Genomic DNA, 19535 nt, shown 5'->3' on the forward strand with positions numbered 1-19535 from the left:
GGACAGACTAGGGATGCACAAAACTAAAATGAAGGAGATGATCCCTTTCCAGTTGCAGTGAAGTAATAATTTTTCATAGTCTCTTGACGTAACACAATTTTACCATGGAGGAGTGGGCTGGACTCGCTAGCTACCTAATCCTTCTATGGCTGTCTTCTGACAAATCAAGTGGTCAGTGACGGTAAATGGTATAGTAGTCACACATGTTGGAGTGAAACAACCAGGGCTGCCTTCACCTCCTTCTAGGTGGCCCAGGCATGGCCTATCTTGTTTCATGTTTTTCTTGTCTCACCTGCAAAATGAGGATAGCAGCAACACCGACTTTGTAGTTGTTTTATCAGACTTAATTCATATTCATTAAACTCTTTGAATAGTGCCCAGCACATGGCAAGCACTCAGTGGACATGCTTTTATCTAGGGATACATGCTTACCATGGTGAGCTTAGAACTTGGTGTAGCTGTAATTTAACATGTTATTTTTGATGGTAATTTATTTTGTGTGTATGGGGGAATAGTTATATATGATTTTTCTTGTTTTCTTTTTGTACATGAACTACTTCAACAAAGCCTGACACATGAGACAGAGAAAGATTGAGCTACTTGGATTAAAGAAAGAAAGAACAAATATGCCACACACAGCTCCTTTCCACTCTACTTTTCCACTATCAGTTCAGCTTCTGCTTCGACCTATGACTTCTGTTTGTTTTCTTCTTTTCTCATAGCAACAATGAATGAAGGTTGTTAGAAAAAAAATAATGGAGATTTAAATATGGGAGGAAAAATATCATATATATATGTACATATATATATATTTATATATATCCCCTTTAATGATCTTTTAATGACCACTTTTTGAGTGAGCACTGTGGGGACAGTGATGATACAGGTCATAGAATTGCTTGAATGCCTAATTTATCCACTCAGTGGAGTATGCTTCATTGCATTACCATTGGCATAGTCTTGCCAGCCACAGGGTGAGAGGCAGGAGTCTAGCAATGCACTCTGCTCTACTCTTATATTTTGTATCAAGTTCCATCCTTTCATAATTATTCTTAAGCAATGTTGTGTTGGCTTGGTTTTTGCCAACTTGACACAAACTGGAGTTATCTGAAAGGAAGAAATCTCAGTTGAGAGAATGCCTTCATAACTTTTAGCAATAGGACATTTTCTTAATTAGTGATTGATGGGGGAGGGCACAGTCATTGTTCGTGGTGCCATTCTTGGGCAAGTGGTCCTGGGTTCTATAAAAAGCCAGGCTGAGAAAGTCAGGATGAACAAAGTCAATAAACAGCACCCCTCAATGCCCTCTGCATCAGCTCTCACCTCCAGGTGTCTACCCTGTTTGAGTTCTGGTCCTGACTTCCTTCAGTGATGAACTACAATGTGAAAATGTAAGACAAATAAACCCTTTCCTCCCGAACTTGTATTGGTCATGGTGTTTCATCGCAGCAATAGAAATCTTAACTAAGACAGATGTCTTCTACTGGGCTCAGGGATTGGAGTGTGTACATGTAGTACGACAAAAACATCACTTCCTTGGGAAGAGCAACTTCATCCATTATTTCATTTCTGACTCTGCAGGTTTGAGTATGACTTGTTGGTCAATGCTGACGTGAATAGTTCCCAGCATCAGCAGTGGTTCTACTTCAAGGTGAGCGGCATGAGGGCCGCGGTCCCTTATCGCTTCAACATCATCAATTGTGAGAAACCCAACAGCCAGTTCAACTATGGTATGAGCTCTTTGGGATCAGGGGATTTCTGTCTGTATCATGAATAGGTCACTTGCTGGTTGTTTGTGTTATTATCAGAAGTCTCTCTGAAGCCCCAGAAGGTTGAGGATGGCTTAACGTGCTTTGCTTGCCAGTATGGCAAGAAAATGGCCAATTGAGGGCATAGTGCAAGTATGGAAGGGTGGTGAGGGATTCTCACGCTGCCACAGAATGTGAAGAGTGCACACAATAGCGCAGTACATTCTGAGGTACAGTACACTTTGAACTTTGGAGTTTGGAAGGTGATTGTATATGCTTTCCATCTTCCTAATATCACAGGAGTAAATAAATATACTGGCCTTCTTGCCGCAAGACAGGAGAGCCACAAAATTTACCTGGCACTGCTTTATGTACTCAGAAAACTCTGGAAACTACTTAAGTAGATCACCATGATCTACTTGGGATAGCTCAATTACTAATCTATTTGGTAGTTTTGAATGGAGAATAACTATGGGCACTACTTTTATTTCATACTACTTCAGGCTCTGCCTGTATTCCATACTGCCTAGAACAGACACTCATGCCTCTAGAAAAACAAAATGTGAGCTTTAACTCTTCCATTCATTTTTCAAAAAAAAAAAATGAGGATTCAAGTGTATGTTGTGTTCTCTGTGGGGATTTTATGGGAAAATGGATGTTGTTCTCATTCAAAAGCCATTTTCCTTGCATTACTTGGCCTACGGCACCTTCCTCTGTAAAATAGCAACTTTAATATCTGTGGTGGCATTGCTTCTCTTCTTTAGTTAAACCTCCCTTTGCGTCCTCCTCAGAAGGACATCGGTGGTTACATTTAAGACCCATATATCTAAGCTTAATTACATTTGCAGTCTCTTTGACAATACATAGTGAACGCTCACACAGCGCAGCCTTGAGGGATCAAGAACTGGGGTTATCTTTAGGGGCCCGGCTTACTGCTATATTCTTCATTTGGCTCTCTGTCTTTTCTTGTGCGCTAAGCCTTGCTTTTATTCCACAGGGATGCAGCCGACCCTGTATTCTGTGAAAGAGGCTCTTCTTGGCCGACATGCCTGGATACGGACAGGCTCTGAAATTTGTTACTACAAGTATGTTAGAATGCACTTGGCTTTGTTTGATCTGTGTAGACATTTACCCTCTATTTTTATTTTTTTCTGTTTTCTCATAAATATCCACAACCTGCTTGTTTGCCACCCTTGTCGTCAGTGCTTGTCCTGAGGCGTTCTAGGTTAAACAGAACTTGCTTTAGTCCCTCGAATATCACTGGAAGTATTGCAATATGATTAGTTTCACACACCGCTGTGAAAACTTGGGAACTTTTTTTTGACCAGGTCTTAGAAGTTGTATAGGCTGAAACTGTGGTTAGTGCTTCAAACCTTAGTTCTTCACCTGGACCCAGGGAAGGAAGTCTAAGTTTCTGTGTCCTGTTCCTATGCACATGAGCTTTGCTTTGCAAGGTCACAGAGGCATGACTATATGACAGATGTGCATACGGAAGCCTTCTTCCAGGGCAAGACAGTTTTGTGTACAAAACAAAAGAGGGAAGGAGTGCATTATTCATGTTTGTTCTTCAATCGGTAGACAGTTTCATCAACTTACTCTGAGAAAAAGTGATGAAAACTTAAAATGTTTCTGTTCTTAATGAAATAAATGGGTTGATCTACATGCATGTGCACATTCTTCTCATATGGAAATTAAAATTTAAGTACGTAAACAAGGGCTAAAGAATGTTAGGATCATGTTTTATATGATGTCTTGCTAGTTCATAGCTAGATCTTATAAAAATCAACAGACTCCTACTTTGTTTTCCTCTGCTGAAGTAAGATCCATGTTTCTAAGATTATAACATGCTCTAACATGCTACTAGCAGATAATCTAGGATTTGGAATGGTTATCGCAGACTCAGAGAAGGAAGGTATACATTTAATGTCTCTCTGCTTTGAGGCTCTGGGGATGGTATTGACAGGAAAGGTCAGGGGTCCTGTTGTTCTGTTTGGATAAAAGCAGAAATCACCATAGAGATAAGAGCAGCTCACAAAGCACAGAGCAGAGCTGATTAACACTGTTCAGTAAGGCAGGTGGCAGCTTCAGTCCTTGATGTATTGAGATATGAATCCGAGTAGCATTTTCATATATTCTTTAGAAGAATAACAAAACCTTACAACTTTGTTGGATTTCCATTCACCTAAATGGCAATTACTTCCTGGCCCACTTATCTTAGGACCCCTAGGACTCTTTCTGGTACACCGAAATGTAGGCTAAACATCACCGCAGGGTTGACGAGTTCACAATTACAAGAGACATATGAAATCCAGTTTTTATTGTGTCAGGAATATATTTTAATTGCCTTTGAAGAGAGTGTCGATATATGTACAAGACTTAACGTAAAACTTGCTTGGGTCTGGAGCGTGAGGTTTGCACAAAATGTAAGGTCTTGCATTATTAAATCAGCGAAGTCAAGCTTACGAGTGGGATACTCTTCTTGAAACTGGGGAGTAAGAATGAGGTTCCAGGGGACTCAGGTATCTCCTCAGAGGAGAAAGATGAAGACACACATCCAAAAGCACTGCCCTGGCCTAAGGGAAGCCACTGTTAATGGCTTTTAGATTCATTAACAAGACAATTGTTATGTGAATTAAGAAGTAACAGAGGGGTAAGATGCAAACCATGCATGTATAATGTAATTCATTTTTCATATCCCAGCCGAGAATGTAGCAGAGATGAATGGATAAGGCTGCTACATTGTGATGCAGTTTGTTTTACAATTATTCACGTTGTGTAACACATTGCCAAGAACATGATGTAACAACAGGACAGATATGTGTACTCTCTGCTCACCCACAGATTACAACACCCCTGTCTATTATGGAGTACTTCACTGTGCAATGTCTTTTACCCCCTTTCCCATCACAACCTGTGATTGGATCTGCTGTAAAGGATTTCTTCCTTTCACCCCTGTCTTTCTTCTCTCTAGAGTATTAGTCAGGGGGAGCCTAACCCTGTGTTTCCTACTCTTCTCCATGTTAGTACAAACTGAGATATTCTTGCAGAGTTATCCTTGCGGTATTAAATTCCCAGAGTTATTGTCAGGATGCTCAATGAAAGGAGAAGTAAGAATGTGGTAGTTCGTACAAATGTGAAAGAAAAGGAACTCCTGGAGAGCATGGGGTCTCCTATACTTCTGAGTCCTTAAATACTTTGCCAGAGGCTAATAGAAAAGTCAGAGGGAGGGGGAAGTCATTCCTGCTCCACCCCCTGCAAACCCTTGCTGAAGCTATGATTGTGAGCTTCGTGTCATGAGACAGCTGATAGAGAATTTAGTGTGATTTTTATAATCTTTTCCCGGAATAAAACAGGAAAAAGGGTTTGATTTCACTGGCCTCAAATCAAGCTTGTTTTGTAATTATGCATTATATATGGTTGACATGTACTGCAGAAACCAGTCAGATGAATCCCCAGCTTAAAGATTAGATATTTTAATTTTTTTATTACCTAGGTATATGATAGATTCCAGGGGAAGCTTTCAATACTGTCTCCATGTGCACTATTCAGCCCTTTCCCCAGGTTACAAACTATTCCGTCTATTCCGGAGACTGAAGAACAAAACGTCATTTTTTTTTTCTGTGCCCGTCATAAAGTAAGCAAGGACACATTGCGTTGTTTTATTTACTTTCCTGAGGCCCCCACATCTCCTTCTGACTTGCAGCTTCACACCTTCCCCAACCCTCTCCCAGTTCTGGTCTAAAGCAATCTCCATGTTGAAGGGCAGAGGGGGGAAGCTGCAGGTGCTGAGTGGCCATGTAATACACTGCAGCTGCTCTCTTCTGACATTTATCTCTGCTCACGAGAGGAGATGGAACAGCTCATTCATGAAGATGAATGCCATACAAGAGCGCTGCCATCATCCATCCTTCCGAGGAATCTCAGGAGAGAGATTTGGCGCTATATAGGATATTAGGGATGCTGCGGGCACGGGGAAGCCCGGCGATCGACTGCTGTGCCTTATTAGATTCCATTAAGGAAAATGATGTACCCTCTTTAAAGAGCCATCGTCAGTGTGAGATGACCTAATTCACACGTGGCTTTAGTGTTGGCTAATGTAGTACATGCAGAGAACAACAGTAACGACATTCAACTTCCGGGAATATTTCTGAGCACCAGTGGAGGTGGATGCAATTTGTAACTGCCTCGTGTACTTTGCTTCTTGCCCCATTGAAGGCTTTACGGTTACACAAGTGTGAATCCGTTTGAAGACGAATGGTTTAGGGAAAGGTAAGCTTTTAACTGTGGGGCTCTGGGTCTGTGTGGCTCAGGTCATCTTTGTCCCAAGATGACCCATCTAGGGTTTCCAGCTGAACTGAGAGCATACTGGTGGCCAGGTTTCTTCTTCTTTGTTTTTTTGTTTCCACCCAGAAGAGATGTTTCAAAGAGAAAATTGTCCTTGTGAGTAAATTTCTACCATCCCTTCACCACAAAGACATCTGACAAATTACTCCGACTTTCCTCAATCTTAGTTTCTTAGTCTATAAAATAAGGATCAAAGTGGCATCTATCTCCACAGAGCAGCTCTGAAGATTAAAGGATATGTGATAAAACACACAGTACAACAAAGACTTTGACTACTGTAGGTATTCAATTCTTATTAGTACTTGTTAGTAATAATTATTAGAACCATACTAAATAAATTGAGTATCGGCGGTGGTCATAGTATATAGCTTACCTTTACTAGTAGTTCTCACCTGGACTGTTTTATATTCCTTCTTCGTTTTAGATTCTAATTTTGTAGCAGTCCCGGTATATATAGAGCTCAGATTCTTACTTGCTGAACTGAACAAAAATTTTCATGTCACCATGTCCATTTCTAAGAGGGAAGTGGTACAGTGTTAGCAATCTTAGTTTCAGAGTTAAGTCCCCACTCAATACTACTCCTGGGGAATTGTTCAAGGTACTTCCCAACAGTGAGCCCCAGTGTTTCCACCTACAGAATGTGTAAATAATATTTTCCCTGGAAGGGTACTATTAAGATGGTCACAAATAGATGAGGCAGGTTAATGATTAGCTCCGTTTAGTCTGTACATTCCAACTGAACAGTGGCCAACGTCTAGGAGGGACACACAAATGCCAAGCTCAGCAACACACAAGGGAGTATACTAGGTCCTTGTGATAGGTGTGAGCGGTGAAGAAGATGCAAATGTTAAAGCGCTATATACGATATTGTAGAATGGTTCTTGGAAGGGCAAACATTTAAGCTGAGAGAGGGAACAGGGTAACTGAAGGTGATCACAAAGGTTTCCTATGTCCTTCTGACGTAGAAAGGAAGCAGCTAGTGTAGGAAGGATGAATGTTACTGCTCTGAAGATGTCCCTCAGCTCCTTCACACTGCAATTGAGAAAACAAAGACAACTAATGGGTTAATTGTATTCTGCCTTAAACATGTCAAATCAGAAAGCCATATTTCACCTTAGAGACTTACTAGTCATACATCAAAGGCCTCTGAGAAACGTTGTCTGTGGGCATTGCCACCTCCTCTAAAGTGTGTTTACCATACGACTATCCAGCGATAAAGTCTGACATTTGTTTTAGAGTCCTCCAGTATTTAGATCCATCACTAGAGGTTCCAAAACAATTTCTACTGGCAAATTTCACTCTCTACAAGCTGATGTTTAGTTTCCAATTTCCTTAACTCCTAGTAGGGCACAATCAACTTGGGGAAGGCCAGCTTCCAGGGAGGGAGATGACACCTTCAGCTATGAGGTATATTATGAGAGATGTATATCTTTGATAGAGAGAGAGAGAGAGAGAGAGAGAGAGAGAGAGAGAGAGAGAGAGAGAGAGAGAGAGTGTTTTATACACACATGTGTGAGAAGATTTTACACACAACCAAAACTACCATATGGACTCATTCTCCTGTATCACAGGGACCATGGAATCTTAAAATTATGGCCCCATGCTATTTATCTTCCAATTCCCCAATAACTGATCTTTCTTGGAGCCCAGGATGGTTTCCGTGGGGAGAACATAAGGACAAATACAGAGGTTTCATTACCCCCTCTTTCTTGCTTTCTGTAGCAAAGTAGAGCAAGGCTGAGTTTGTGATGGGAAAGTGTCCTTGTTATATGACTTCAATGCATAGTGGGAAACCCACAGAGTATCAATATTTATTGATACATGAAACTACTACTCTCCAGACTTCATGGGCAGACCTCTAAAAAAAGCAAGGCTATTACCAAATAAGACCACTACAACTGGTTCTTATGGAAGCTTATTATTTTTCAAGTTAAGATGCTGATCCTGTCTCCACAGTTCATAGATGAACAATCTGGTGACAGTGGGCATTTGATGGTGTTTCTACTTGTCTTCACCTTCATAAATGTGTGCGTACATGTGTATTGTTTATAGATTGGACACTCTTTCATACTTGAATGCAATGTTCCTGGCTCATTTCCCTTGGTTAGGAGCTGGAACTGACCAGTACCTGTTTCCTATTCAGCTAGGTATAAAGAAAATGTCCTTTTTCATTGGAGCCTTTGCAAGTGTAATCAGAAAGCAAATAAAGACAGAACACATGTGCCTCCCATGCCTTCTGGGCGGCCATCTGCTCTTTGTACACTTTTTAATAACCAGAGTCTTAGCTTTGGAGATACTTAAAACTTGGTGGAAATCTGGAAAAAATAGATACAGTTATGAGGACCCAGATAAGAGAAAGGGACCGGATATAGATCTCTCCTGAGAGACACATCCAGAGCATGTCCAACACAGAGGTCAATGCTAGCAGCAAATCACCAAACTGAGGATGGGGAATTAGCAGAAGTATTAAAAGAGGTGAAGGAGCTTGCAACCCCATAAAACAATAATGCCAACCAACCAGAGATTCCAGGAACTAAACCACTACTGAAAGACTATACATGGACTGACCCAGGGCTCCAACTGCATATGTAGCAGAGAATAACCTTGTTGGGGCACCAGTGGAAGGGAAAGCCCTTGGTCCTGCCAAGGTTGGACCCCCAATGCAAGGGAATATGGGGGGGCAATAAGGAGGATGTATAGGGGGAATATTCATATGGGGGAGGGAGAGGGGAAGGTGTGGGAGCTTATAGACAGGAAACCAGGAAGGGGAATAATGTTTGAAATGTAAGTAAAGGAATATATCTAATAAAAAATTAAAAAAAAAAAAAAGAGCATGGGGGAAGATACCCTTTTGAAGCCATCTCTACAAGCACATGGGAAATAGATTCTATTAGTGTGATTCAAAAGCTGTGTGGGACAGTTGCTTTGGCCTGGTGCTGCTATGGGGTGTCTTCTTCCCCCATGGAGAGTGAATGGCTCTAGGTTGTGATGTGAACAAAAACTAAAGCAAGCAAAGTGATTGGGCTGTAGTAGTTGGATTTATTGACAGCCTCTCATACACCTATTCCTAGTTTTATAAATATTGAACCATTACAAGGAGCACAGGCAATATGATGGCATGCTCTTAGTTCCTTTCCCATACAACTGCCTTTTTTGGTTGCTGGTGGTAAGGGGAGCAAGAAGCTAAAAGAAGAAAAGAATATCCAATTTTTATGTTTTGCAAGAACATACAAAAATAATCTATTTCTTCTTTCTCTTTTCCTTCTCTCTGACTCAAACTCCCAAACCTTATAATGATCCAGCAAGTTAATGTCATGCCAAAGGTAGAATTGCCTCTGGTGTTATGTGCATTTTCCATTATCATGCAGCCTGGATGATAACATTTCTCAGGAAAGCCTGCACAGCTGTCTCAACATCAACAGGCAAAATGAGAGTGTAACTGGCAGTGTGTACGGAAAACGTTGTATGGAATGTACTTCTGGGTGCAATCTACGATACTGTTCTCTGAAGTATCAGAACTGGTCCTTCATCTCTGACAAAGGAAAATGTGTACTCTCCAGCTTTAGGAAGCGAAGTCACCTTTGGGATGCCAAAGTCATTCCTCTGGAAAGAACGTATTGCTCAGTGAAAGAACAGTCATTTCAGCTAGAGAAATCTGGGTTCAAATCCTGTATCCAGAATTTCCTTGCCTTATGGTCAACTAGTTCGTCTAAGCTTCCATTGTTCCATTCACAGGATGAGTTATTACAGCAGTGACAAAAGAGGACATATGTGGATCTCGAGATGCAATTTAGTGCTTAGTAGCGATAGCTAATAAATCCATTTGTCAGAAGCCAAGGGTATGAGCTGCATGTAGATATCCATAGATCAGCACTGTAGTCTACCTTCATTAGAGAGGCTTCTTACAGCGGGAGGCAGTTAATCCAGAGACTCAGAAGTAATCAAAGTGCCAAGACTAAACTGTGGTGTGTTCAGCCCTGAATGTCATATCAATATCATCCCCTCCAAAACACAAGACACAACACATAAGGGGCGGGGAGTCAGGAAGAACATCAGAGGTAGAGGGTGGGTGATGTGCAGCAAAAATACAGTTTCTGGACATAACATATCAAAATACAACAAAGTAAAGGGCATCAGCTGTGGATTATATGGTTGTGTAGAGTGACAAGGATTGGAGAGCAAAATTTGAATGTATGTCTCTGATAGGAGACATGGCTTACATCATCCTCTGTTTACCAGTCCAGTGGTTAGGTAGTGCTCATCCGTGGTTGCAGTTGTAGCAAGGGAAGTCTCAGTATGTGTACCACAAAAGGGCGATGCTAGGTTAAGCTTAGGGTCAAGCTTATGTGTGGATGAACTGGTACAGGAGCTGGCAGTGAATTCATTGTTTCTTCAATTTCTAAGTTTTACCCACAAAAGTGTTTTTGATCATTGGGTTATGGTTCTCTTGCCAATATATAACACAGGAGGGTTCTGACATTTAGAACTCTGGGGCCTCCCCACTCCCTCTGCAGCCTCACCCCTTCCTCATCTTCATCCCTTCTCATCCTGTACTTTTCTTTTTCTAGAAATCACTACCTTCAGAATGCAGCCGCCATGGATGGAGCATCCGGGAAGCGCTATTACACCCTCACCTTTGCTGTTACCTTCCCACACAATGAGGATGCCTGCTATCTGGCCTATCACTATCCCTATACCTACTCCACCCTCATGGTAATGTCCTGTAGCATCATTATCCTAGCAAGAGAGCAAGGATGAGAGGTTTTTCTGGGAACATTCCAGAGAACCCAGAATGTGGTGATCAGAGTTAGGAGACCTTCCATTTTCCTAAGACAGTGGGGTATGTTACCACTGACTTGGCTGGTATTCTACATCCTTGCCTTGTTGGAACACTTGGCTGTGGCAAGTGCTATTCTAGAGGCCCAAGTTGTCTACTAGTTGAGAGTGGGAGCTGGCGTTTTGTTTTATGGCCTCTGTCTTTATTAAGCTTGCAAGTATAGGATGAAGTTGTTAGATAGGCAATGAATTAGGTCAACGGGTGCAAGTAGGCAGAGATGCAGAAAAAGATTCCTTATGAGAATAAAGAGGTAGAAGAAGGCAGGAGAGAGACCTTGAGTCTGGGAGTCTGAGTAAGTTTGTGAGTGAGCATACAGGTCAGCTTCTCCAGTGGTTCCCGTGTCTGTGTTTGAGCAAATAGTAGAAGAAAACAATGAGTCCAGTGGCCATTATAATTTATGTAAAAGGTTCAGCATAAAGCAGCAAGATTCACAGTTATTCCTGTGTTTGAAGTCTCTACAAAATTATTGATGGGACAGCTTTGAGGAAAGTTACGCCTAGAACATACAGTTTCCAATCATTTCCAAAAGTTAGCAAACCATCATTTTCCTGTAGCTATTTCATGACTATCCTGTGGAATAATGAGCTACAATATCTTCTACAACATGCTTTATCCTCTGTGTTAATACTAAATGTTACTGCCACATTCATAACATTATGTATATGTCTGCAATACAGCATTTAGCTTGAAGGTTGAACCATTTTCATTTTAAGACTGTGATAAAGAATAGGAGAAGATAACAACCGTTCAAAGGGAATTCTTCGTATAAATAAAAATCTCTTGGAGCAGGCCCACTTAAACCACTTGGCTAAGCCCTTCATAAAAATGCAGCTGTCCTTTTTTTCCATATGTTGTCTTGCCTACAGAGATATTTTTACTGTTTTCCAGATTGCAGAAGAAACACAACTAGTATTATTTGTGTATCACCCTTAGAGAACACATGAAGTTAATCTAGGCATGCACATCTCAAAATATGCTGAAACAAGCCGTGCCTGTTGTATGACATGCTTGCTGCCTTTGGGGACACACAACAGGCAGGATTCATGGGTGTCTTCCCCTGTACTTATGATCTTGACAGTGAAGCACTGCATTAGGAAAGGAGGCACACTTTTGCATACATGTTGGCTTTTGTTCCATTGGAGGAAGAAACATGGGTGTAGGGCATTTATGTTTAACATAATGTGTACACATTTGTTAGACTACATTGGACCCTGAGGAGATTCTTGGTAGAATGAACAATAAGCATTCAAAGGAGTCCAGGAGCTTGTCTTATTCACCTGTAACATTTATAGATGCATAAACTAAGACTGAGAAGTCTCATATCTGACTAGTGGCAAAGTGGGGAACAGGGCACTGGTCTTTTATGTTAATCCCTGTGGCCTTTCTAGTCCACTCTAGAAGTATAGAATGAGTTCAGTGAAATTCTATGCTCTGGAATCAGGTTTGTGTTCTTGCTTGTTATTATATGCTGTAGCCACTAAACTTTCAGCTTGCTAAATTTTGTAAGTATATATAGTTATTGGGTTCTGTGAGGAGATAGATAATATAGCTGGCAGAGTTTAAATAACTGACTCAAGGATTTATCTGAAATCCTGAGTGTTGTGGATGTGGTTCCACTGAATACTAATAGTTTTTATCAAATATGGTTCAGCTCTGATCTTAGGAGTCTTTGATAGACTCTGGTGAGTGTCTACAAGCTGATTCAAAGACAGGAATATCGGGTTTCCACCTTGCTTTGGGGGCTCTGGGCTACTTCCTTCCTAGAGGCTTGTCTGACCAAAGCACAGGGTTTAATGCTTATGACTTACAAACACCAGAAAAGTGATTGGGATCTAGGGAAAAAGAATTTCATTATCAAGGGGGACAAAAGCACCAGCAATGAAGACCCTTCTTTGGGAGAAGAGATGGAGCTGGCTAGCTAGATGAGATAAGATTGCTAACTGAAGTTTGGTGTTTTCTTGTTTTCCTATCAACTATAGACATTTGAGAAGAGTTAATAAGAAAAGTCACAGGAGGGGTGTGTGAGGCTTCTTCCTCTTAAATGAGCAGAATAGTATATAAAAGATAATCTGTTATCCGGAAAGTGACAAAGATACTCTCAACTTTAGGCTTCACATTTCCAATGACTGATGGCCTTTGTCCTCTCTGGATTAGGAGTGTAATTGACTCTGGCTTCACTTGTGAAACCCTTCCTCCCACTTCAAGAGAATGAGTTGGTTCTGGGACACACACTGGTAATTTTTATTTTTGGATGTGTCCTAAAACAGTTCTTTTCCATTTGATCAATGACAAACTGAAGTGAATGATGTCCCAAGGGTAGAATTAACTGTATGTGACTTGAGGTTTATGTTGAAGGGTGGTAAATAAATTTTCATGTGGGAGTCACAATTTGTAAATCTCTTACAACAAGATTATGTTTAAGCCCCTCAAACAGTTTTTTATAGCTGAGTATTGTATGCTGGATATCTTTGCTGTGAATATAATTTTGAAACTTTAAAAACATTACTATTTTCTTATAAGAAAATTAGTATTTGGTCCTTTCAAAGTGCTATCTTCCAGATATTTGCTGGCAATTCTGTTGTATAATCATCCAAATTACAGCATTAAAATAAAGCTAAGGCAAGGAAATAGAATATTATAATTCTGAAGTAAACCAAGGAGTTAGATCAGCCATATCGTGATAGAAGTAACTGAAACAACTGCTTGACTGTTAAAGTCCTAAGATGCTGTGAGGGGAGGATTGTATGGAGCAGTGGTCCTAGCTAAAAATGAGCCTCCAAGACAATTTGGTGGATTAGGAAGTGAGGCCATGGAGTTTCATTGAAAACTTCTACCTGCATAAGTTGGCAAGAGGTAAGGAAGAGGATGATTGGTGAGATTCCTATATTGGGAGAGCTCAATAAAGCTTCTGTGTAGTGGTTCAATGGGGCAGAAGTTTTGAGTTTTGGTCCTGATATTTATACCTAGTGGAGAAAATGTTGCTACCATCTTCAGAGATGAAAAACAGAGTGGGAAAAGGAAAAGGGAGGTGGGGGACATAGGAGGGAGAAAAGAGAAGAATTCTGTATGGACAATGCCTTCTGTTTTATACAGGGTTCAGAATAATGGAAAGTTTTAGAGACATCAAATGGGAAATGTTGACTTCCATATGGTAGATCAAAGATGCAACCAGCAAGCTATAAATCAGCATTGTCACATAATCAATAGACAGAGACCTAGCCTTGCATGGGCCAAAGCAAAATGCCCATGCTGATGCAGGGTCTTGATATGAAGGAGCCAAGAAATGTTGGAAGGACAGGCTTTTGTCAAAAAAGCTGAAAAAATGCCAGGCGTCTGGAGCTGTTGTGCCTTCCCAGTGGGATATTCGTTTAGGTGGTCATGAAGCATAGTTGGTGTGGTGGTTGTGCAACACCTTGTCCAAACACCATGGGGACACCAGGTCCATGATACACTAGTAAGGCAGCTGTTAATTCCCTAATCAATGAGCGAGAACAACCTTACCCTTGTCTGAGACTTGACTTCACTCTAGCACCAGTTGGTACCTGTGGTCTTGGGGATGCTAGTATGTAAGAAGTAGAAGACTGATTGAGACTGGGGACACTCCAGTGGCACCACTACCTTGAGTCACCACTATACCTATGAGTAGCCCCAATTAACTGGTTTGCCATGCTGGCCTTGAGCAAGACACACTTCTTTGCTCTGCTGGCGCCCTCTCTTCTTCTGGGGAGTAGATGTCTCTTGTGACATCTTCCCAGGAAACTTTACACCACAAGAGTCACAATGTAAGGATGATTTCTGGAAATCAGATGAGTCTAGCCCTCTGTTTCCTTGGCTTGTAGCTATGGGCAAAGCTTTAAATTTTTTTCTCATTCACTTTTTATACTCGGAAAGTGGAAGCAAAGTGTCATTGCTATATAGGCTGTTATGAATATAAGATAATTGATAGATGAAAATTTAAAAGGGCCTACCTCAGGCTGGAGAGATGGCTCAGGGCTTAGGAACACTAACTGCTGTTCCAGATGTCCTAAATTCAATTCCCAGCCAACAGCTGGTGGCTCACAACCACCTGAAATGAGATCTGATGCCCTCTTCTGGTTTGTTTGAAGACAGCTACAGTGTACTTATATGCATAAAATAAATAAATCTTTTTTTTTTAAAAAGTGCTTACCTCAGTAATCAATTCTAGTTGGTGAGCATTAGAGCACTGGTGTTGTTTCTATGATAACCCTTTTCTCTGTTAGAGCCATTAGCTGTCCATTCCATAATCTATGCTAGCATGGAAAATATTTAAAGATCAAAGAGAAGAGCACAGGGAAATAAATACAAGGCTACGGATATCCTAGTCATAGTGGTTACTTATCATCTTTACCTTTTAATGAATAAACGATATCAAAACACTCTTCTCTTTATAAATGGCAAATGTCCATCTTGTTCTTAAAGTAAGTTCCTTGAGCATGGGGGTACCTCTCAGTGGTAGAATGTTTCCCAGGTATTCACAGGGCACTAGCTAGCAGCATCATGGGAACAAAACACAGATAAGTTCCTTTAAGTTAGGTGGGTTGGTGTTATCAGACAGGGGCACTCAGAGAAAGCTTGTCTGGAACTTTCAGTGTGCTCTCTAGCTTCTGTTTTTACTTAAAGGTTTTTAGTTATTTGTTCTTGTGATGAGATGCTCTGATTATCTGCTGAGTGTATTGAAGTGTCAAGGGGAATAAGCAATGCAAAAATAAAATAGGCCTTGTGCTTGGGGGTGGGTTCCCCCCACCCCCAAATTAGGGCACCAGAAAGTGCAGTTCTAAGGGAATCACAACAAGAAAAGATAATTTTCCCAGAGATTGGTGCTTCGTAAGTGGCCATCAGCAGAGTAACCTGCTGAGGTCAGGGAATGGCTTTTGTGGAAGCATTAAGAAAGCCCAAGGACTCTGTGGAGAAGCTCTGGATGTGGCCCCAGGCTAAGGTTATCAGCTTGATCTTCCTGGAGACAGGGCTTTCTCTTTAAGAAGTCAACCCCTCAGGGTGTTGCTGCAATCTCTTTGAACTCAGTGCCACTTTCACAAAGAAACCCACCCCTGTGGCTTCCACGGGGCTCTAATTAGCTTCACTTGGCACTTGTATTCATAGGCTCTGCTTCTACCATCAAGGATCCCAACAATAGCCAATTAAGAGAGCCTTTTCTGGACCCGAGGTGGGAACATTCAGCTGGAGATCAAGACAAAGCCATCTGAGCAAAGGGAAATCTGGCAGAAGCTTTTTATTGGTTGACCGCTAGTCATTGTCTGTGTGACTAGAGCCAAAACAACCCCCTTGGAGTTGGAGGTGGTAGATAATTTGGTGCACATTAGATGATAATTCCAGAGGGACATATATTTCATTGAGTGGTGAATGGGGGAGATAGCTATGGAAAAAGATCACAGTTTATGGGAATGAGCTTAAGATAAAGTACATGAGATATTGGGGGGGGTGGTAATGGCAGTGAAAATTACACGTGTAATACAAAGGGACAGAATTCAAGCCTGTTGAGCCTGTATTTGCTGTTGGGAGCAGGTCAAGGCACATTGTGAGGGACAAGTTCCCCGGCATGGTGACGTCTTTGTCAGCATTGACTTTCTTACAAGCAACTCCATAGACAAATGGAAAGCTGATCTTGCCTCCCATATCTGAGTTGTAAAACTCAGATTTTATTATTAATGTCTCTATTATTATGATGATACCTGGTAGTGCAGACTATTAAAGCCAGGGTCTCATGCAGTCTTGCCGAGTTGGTGTTTTTCCACTGAGCTGCACTGCCTCTTGTCAAGTTGTTGGTGTCCTATCACTGAGCTGTGCTGCAGCCCTGTCATTTCATTTACTCTTTATTGTTTGGTATCAGGGACTAAACTTCTGTGAGTCATTTGTGCCACAAAATTACTCCTTTTCTTTGACAGGCTGTCAATCATCCCAGTCCATCTCAGTGTGCCCTTGTGTCCATAATAAAATAAGAGAGACAAATACAAGAGGGACTCTGACTCACAGAAAAATTTGGCACAATCCTATTTCCTAAAATATATTCTGCAACACTCCAATTTCCTAAATCTTTAAATTTTAAATTACATATTTATTTACTGTGCATGCGTGTGTTTGTGTGTGTGTGTGTGTGAGCGCGCATGCACATGTACTTATATGGACCACTGTGCACATGTGGAAGTCATAGGACAGTTTGGAAGAGTTGGTTTTTCCATCCTAGTCCTATCATGTGGGTCTTTGGGATTGAACTCAGCTCCTCAGGCTTGGCAGCAAACACCCTTATCCACGGAGCCATCTTGCAAGCCTTCCTGTAAACTTTACAGAAAAGAAAAGAAAAAAGAAAAGAAAAGAAAAGGAAAGGGAAGGAAAGGAAGAAAAGGAAAGGAAAGAAAAGACAAAAGAGAATCCAGTGGCCATTTAGATTCATGAAGCACTGAGTGCCAGTCCTCATTCTCAGCATTGCAGTGCATGTGTTGTGTCCATAGCTAAGAAGGCCCATGTCATGGGCTACTTTCATGTTTCTTTTCTCACCATTTCCAGTGTTTTGGCTATGAATGGCTTACTACCTTCAGCTCCTTAGAGAGTCCCGCATTTGTTAACATCCCACTGCTGACACTTTGGGGAAGGCTGTAGGTCAGGTTTCTTGCTTTTGCAAATGCTAAGCAAACACCCAAATATTAGTCTGCATCCCATACACAGCTAACTCTCACAACAGGGTTTGAACTTGTAACCTAAGATTGATTTTCCTTTTGGCATATAAATAACTTCAGTAAGCTTCTTTGGGGAAATTTTTTCTCTTTTTTCAAATTGTTGTTTTGTTTTTGCTATTTGAAAATCATTTTTAATTTATCTCCGATTTTTCTTAATAATGATCAGAAAATGAGGTTTATATAATTTTCCTTTTTGCTGAATTTTAATAGCCTCATATGTGACTAATTATTATTCTAATTTCACGGATGTTTGAGAATAATTAAATAAAACATGCTAAGACAACTATGTAAATGGCTACACTGCTCAGCTGTTCTGTATTACTGTTCTCGCCACACGTGTTTACCCACGTCTATAGTGCCATTTTACAATTTCCCACTCCCAGTGTCATTTTTCTCTTTTTGCTGTTGTGTGTTATATATTTCAAAGCCATGTTATTTGATTCTTAAGATTTATGAGTTTTATACGTTCATTGCGAATGGTGCCCTTTATCAAAATAAGATTTTAAAATCCCATTTAATGCACTTGATCTGGAATATGACTTTGCCATATATTACTGTTGCCTTGCCTGCTTTAATTTATGTTTACGTTTCCTTTTAGATTCAATATTTCTCCCTTAAAATGTTAGAGTACAGGCAAACAAAATAAAGAGATAATTTAGGAGTGTTTCTCATACACACCGGGCTGCTTTCAAAAGTACCTTTTATATACAACATGCATTGGAATGTTTAAAACAGAAATCTGAATGTTCCTGTCATTTAATAAGACTGATTAACCTGTTTATGCTTACGACATATTTGGTTATAGCTGTCATTTGAGTAGATGTTCTTTTCTGTGCTTCGTTTCATTCTTTGCTTTGTTTTCCTGTGCAACACGGACCATATTTTCTTTGAGTTGTTTTCGTTCTTAAATGTAACACACTTGAAATTAATATTGCTCAACTAACAATAACTGGCAGCATTTAGTATTTATATATGGCACATAAAAACTGGCATATTTGCCTATGTGTCTGTATAGGGGTGAGTGCACATGAGTGAAGTTACTAATAGAGGGGGGTGTGTCAGACCTGTGAACCATTTGATGTGGTTCACAGAGCTAGGATGGAGCTTGGGTCCTCTGCAGGAGCAGCACACCCTTTTAACCATGAAGCTATCTCGCCAGACCTCATTTTAATTTTTCATTTAATTTTAGATAACTAATTTTTATGCAAAGCTCCAGGGATTGAGAGGGATCGAGTCCTGGGCATTGCACATGATAGGCAAAATACAGAAATGAAAAAAATGTTTAAAAACCCACCTCATCCAACTTCTGTACCCAGCCAGATCCTATACACCCTTCCCCAAGGTCTAGCCCAATAACCATAATCCTCAAACCACATCAAGAAAACTTCTCTTTCAATAGACAGAGACCATTAAAGAAAAACACAACCAACCAAAGCACAGAGCTGTGGAGCCAAGTTCCAAATGATGTCTCTACAATACAACTTGCACACCTAAGGCTCGAAGGTCATTGAGGGAAGAGGATCAAGGAGTTTTCTGTGAGATTGTGTCTCTTAATAATCTCAGAAACTATACCTTTAAGTCTCACCAACATGACCTGAACCAGAACCGGAACAGTGGGCATGCCAATGTGGCCAGGGAGAACCCAAAAGGTACTGACCACACACAAAGAACTACAGACAATCAAGGAACACTGAAAGCTAGAGAAATCATCTTTCCCAGTGGGAAAGAACACCAATTGGCTATCAGATATCAAATGATCAGCCCTGAAAGCATACCTACAATTATCGTTATACAGATCAAAGGGATTATATTTAGGAATATATATTCAGGCACATAATGATAATTAATGAAAAGAAAGGTCATAGATGTGAGGAAGAGCAAGGAAGGGTACAT

At 40.7% G+C, this 19535-nt stretch overlaps 1 protein-coding gene across 1 annotated transcript in view; it reads left to right on the top strand.

Annotated features, from left to right (window-relative positions):
• The window catches only part of Agbl1 (ATP/GTP binding protein like 1), a 438823-nt gene that overhangs the window by 274250 nt on the left and 145038 nt on the right, over positions 1–19535 (top strand). Inside the window, exons 14-16 of the mRNA XM_032895109.1 lie at positions 1582–1730; positions 2746–2833; positions 10661–10805. Coding sequence (XP_032751000.1) covers positions 1582–1730; positions 2746–2833; positions 10661–10805 — 382 coding nt within the window. The remainder of the gene's footprint in view (positions 1–1581; positions 1731–2745; positions 2834–10660; positions 10806–19535) is intronic.

The sequence above is a fragment of the Rattus rattus genome, chromosome 2 (genome assembly GCF_011064425.1).
Source record: "Rattus rattus isolate New Zealand chromosome 2, Rrattus_CSIRO_v1, whole genome shotgun sequence".
NCBI classification, from domain to species: Eukaryota; Metazoa; Chordata; class Mammalia; order Rodentia; family Muridae; genus Rattus; species Rattus rattus.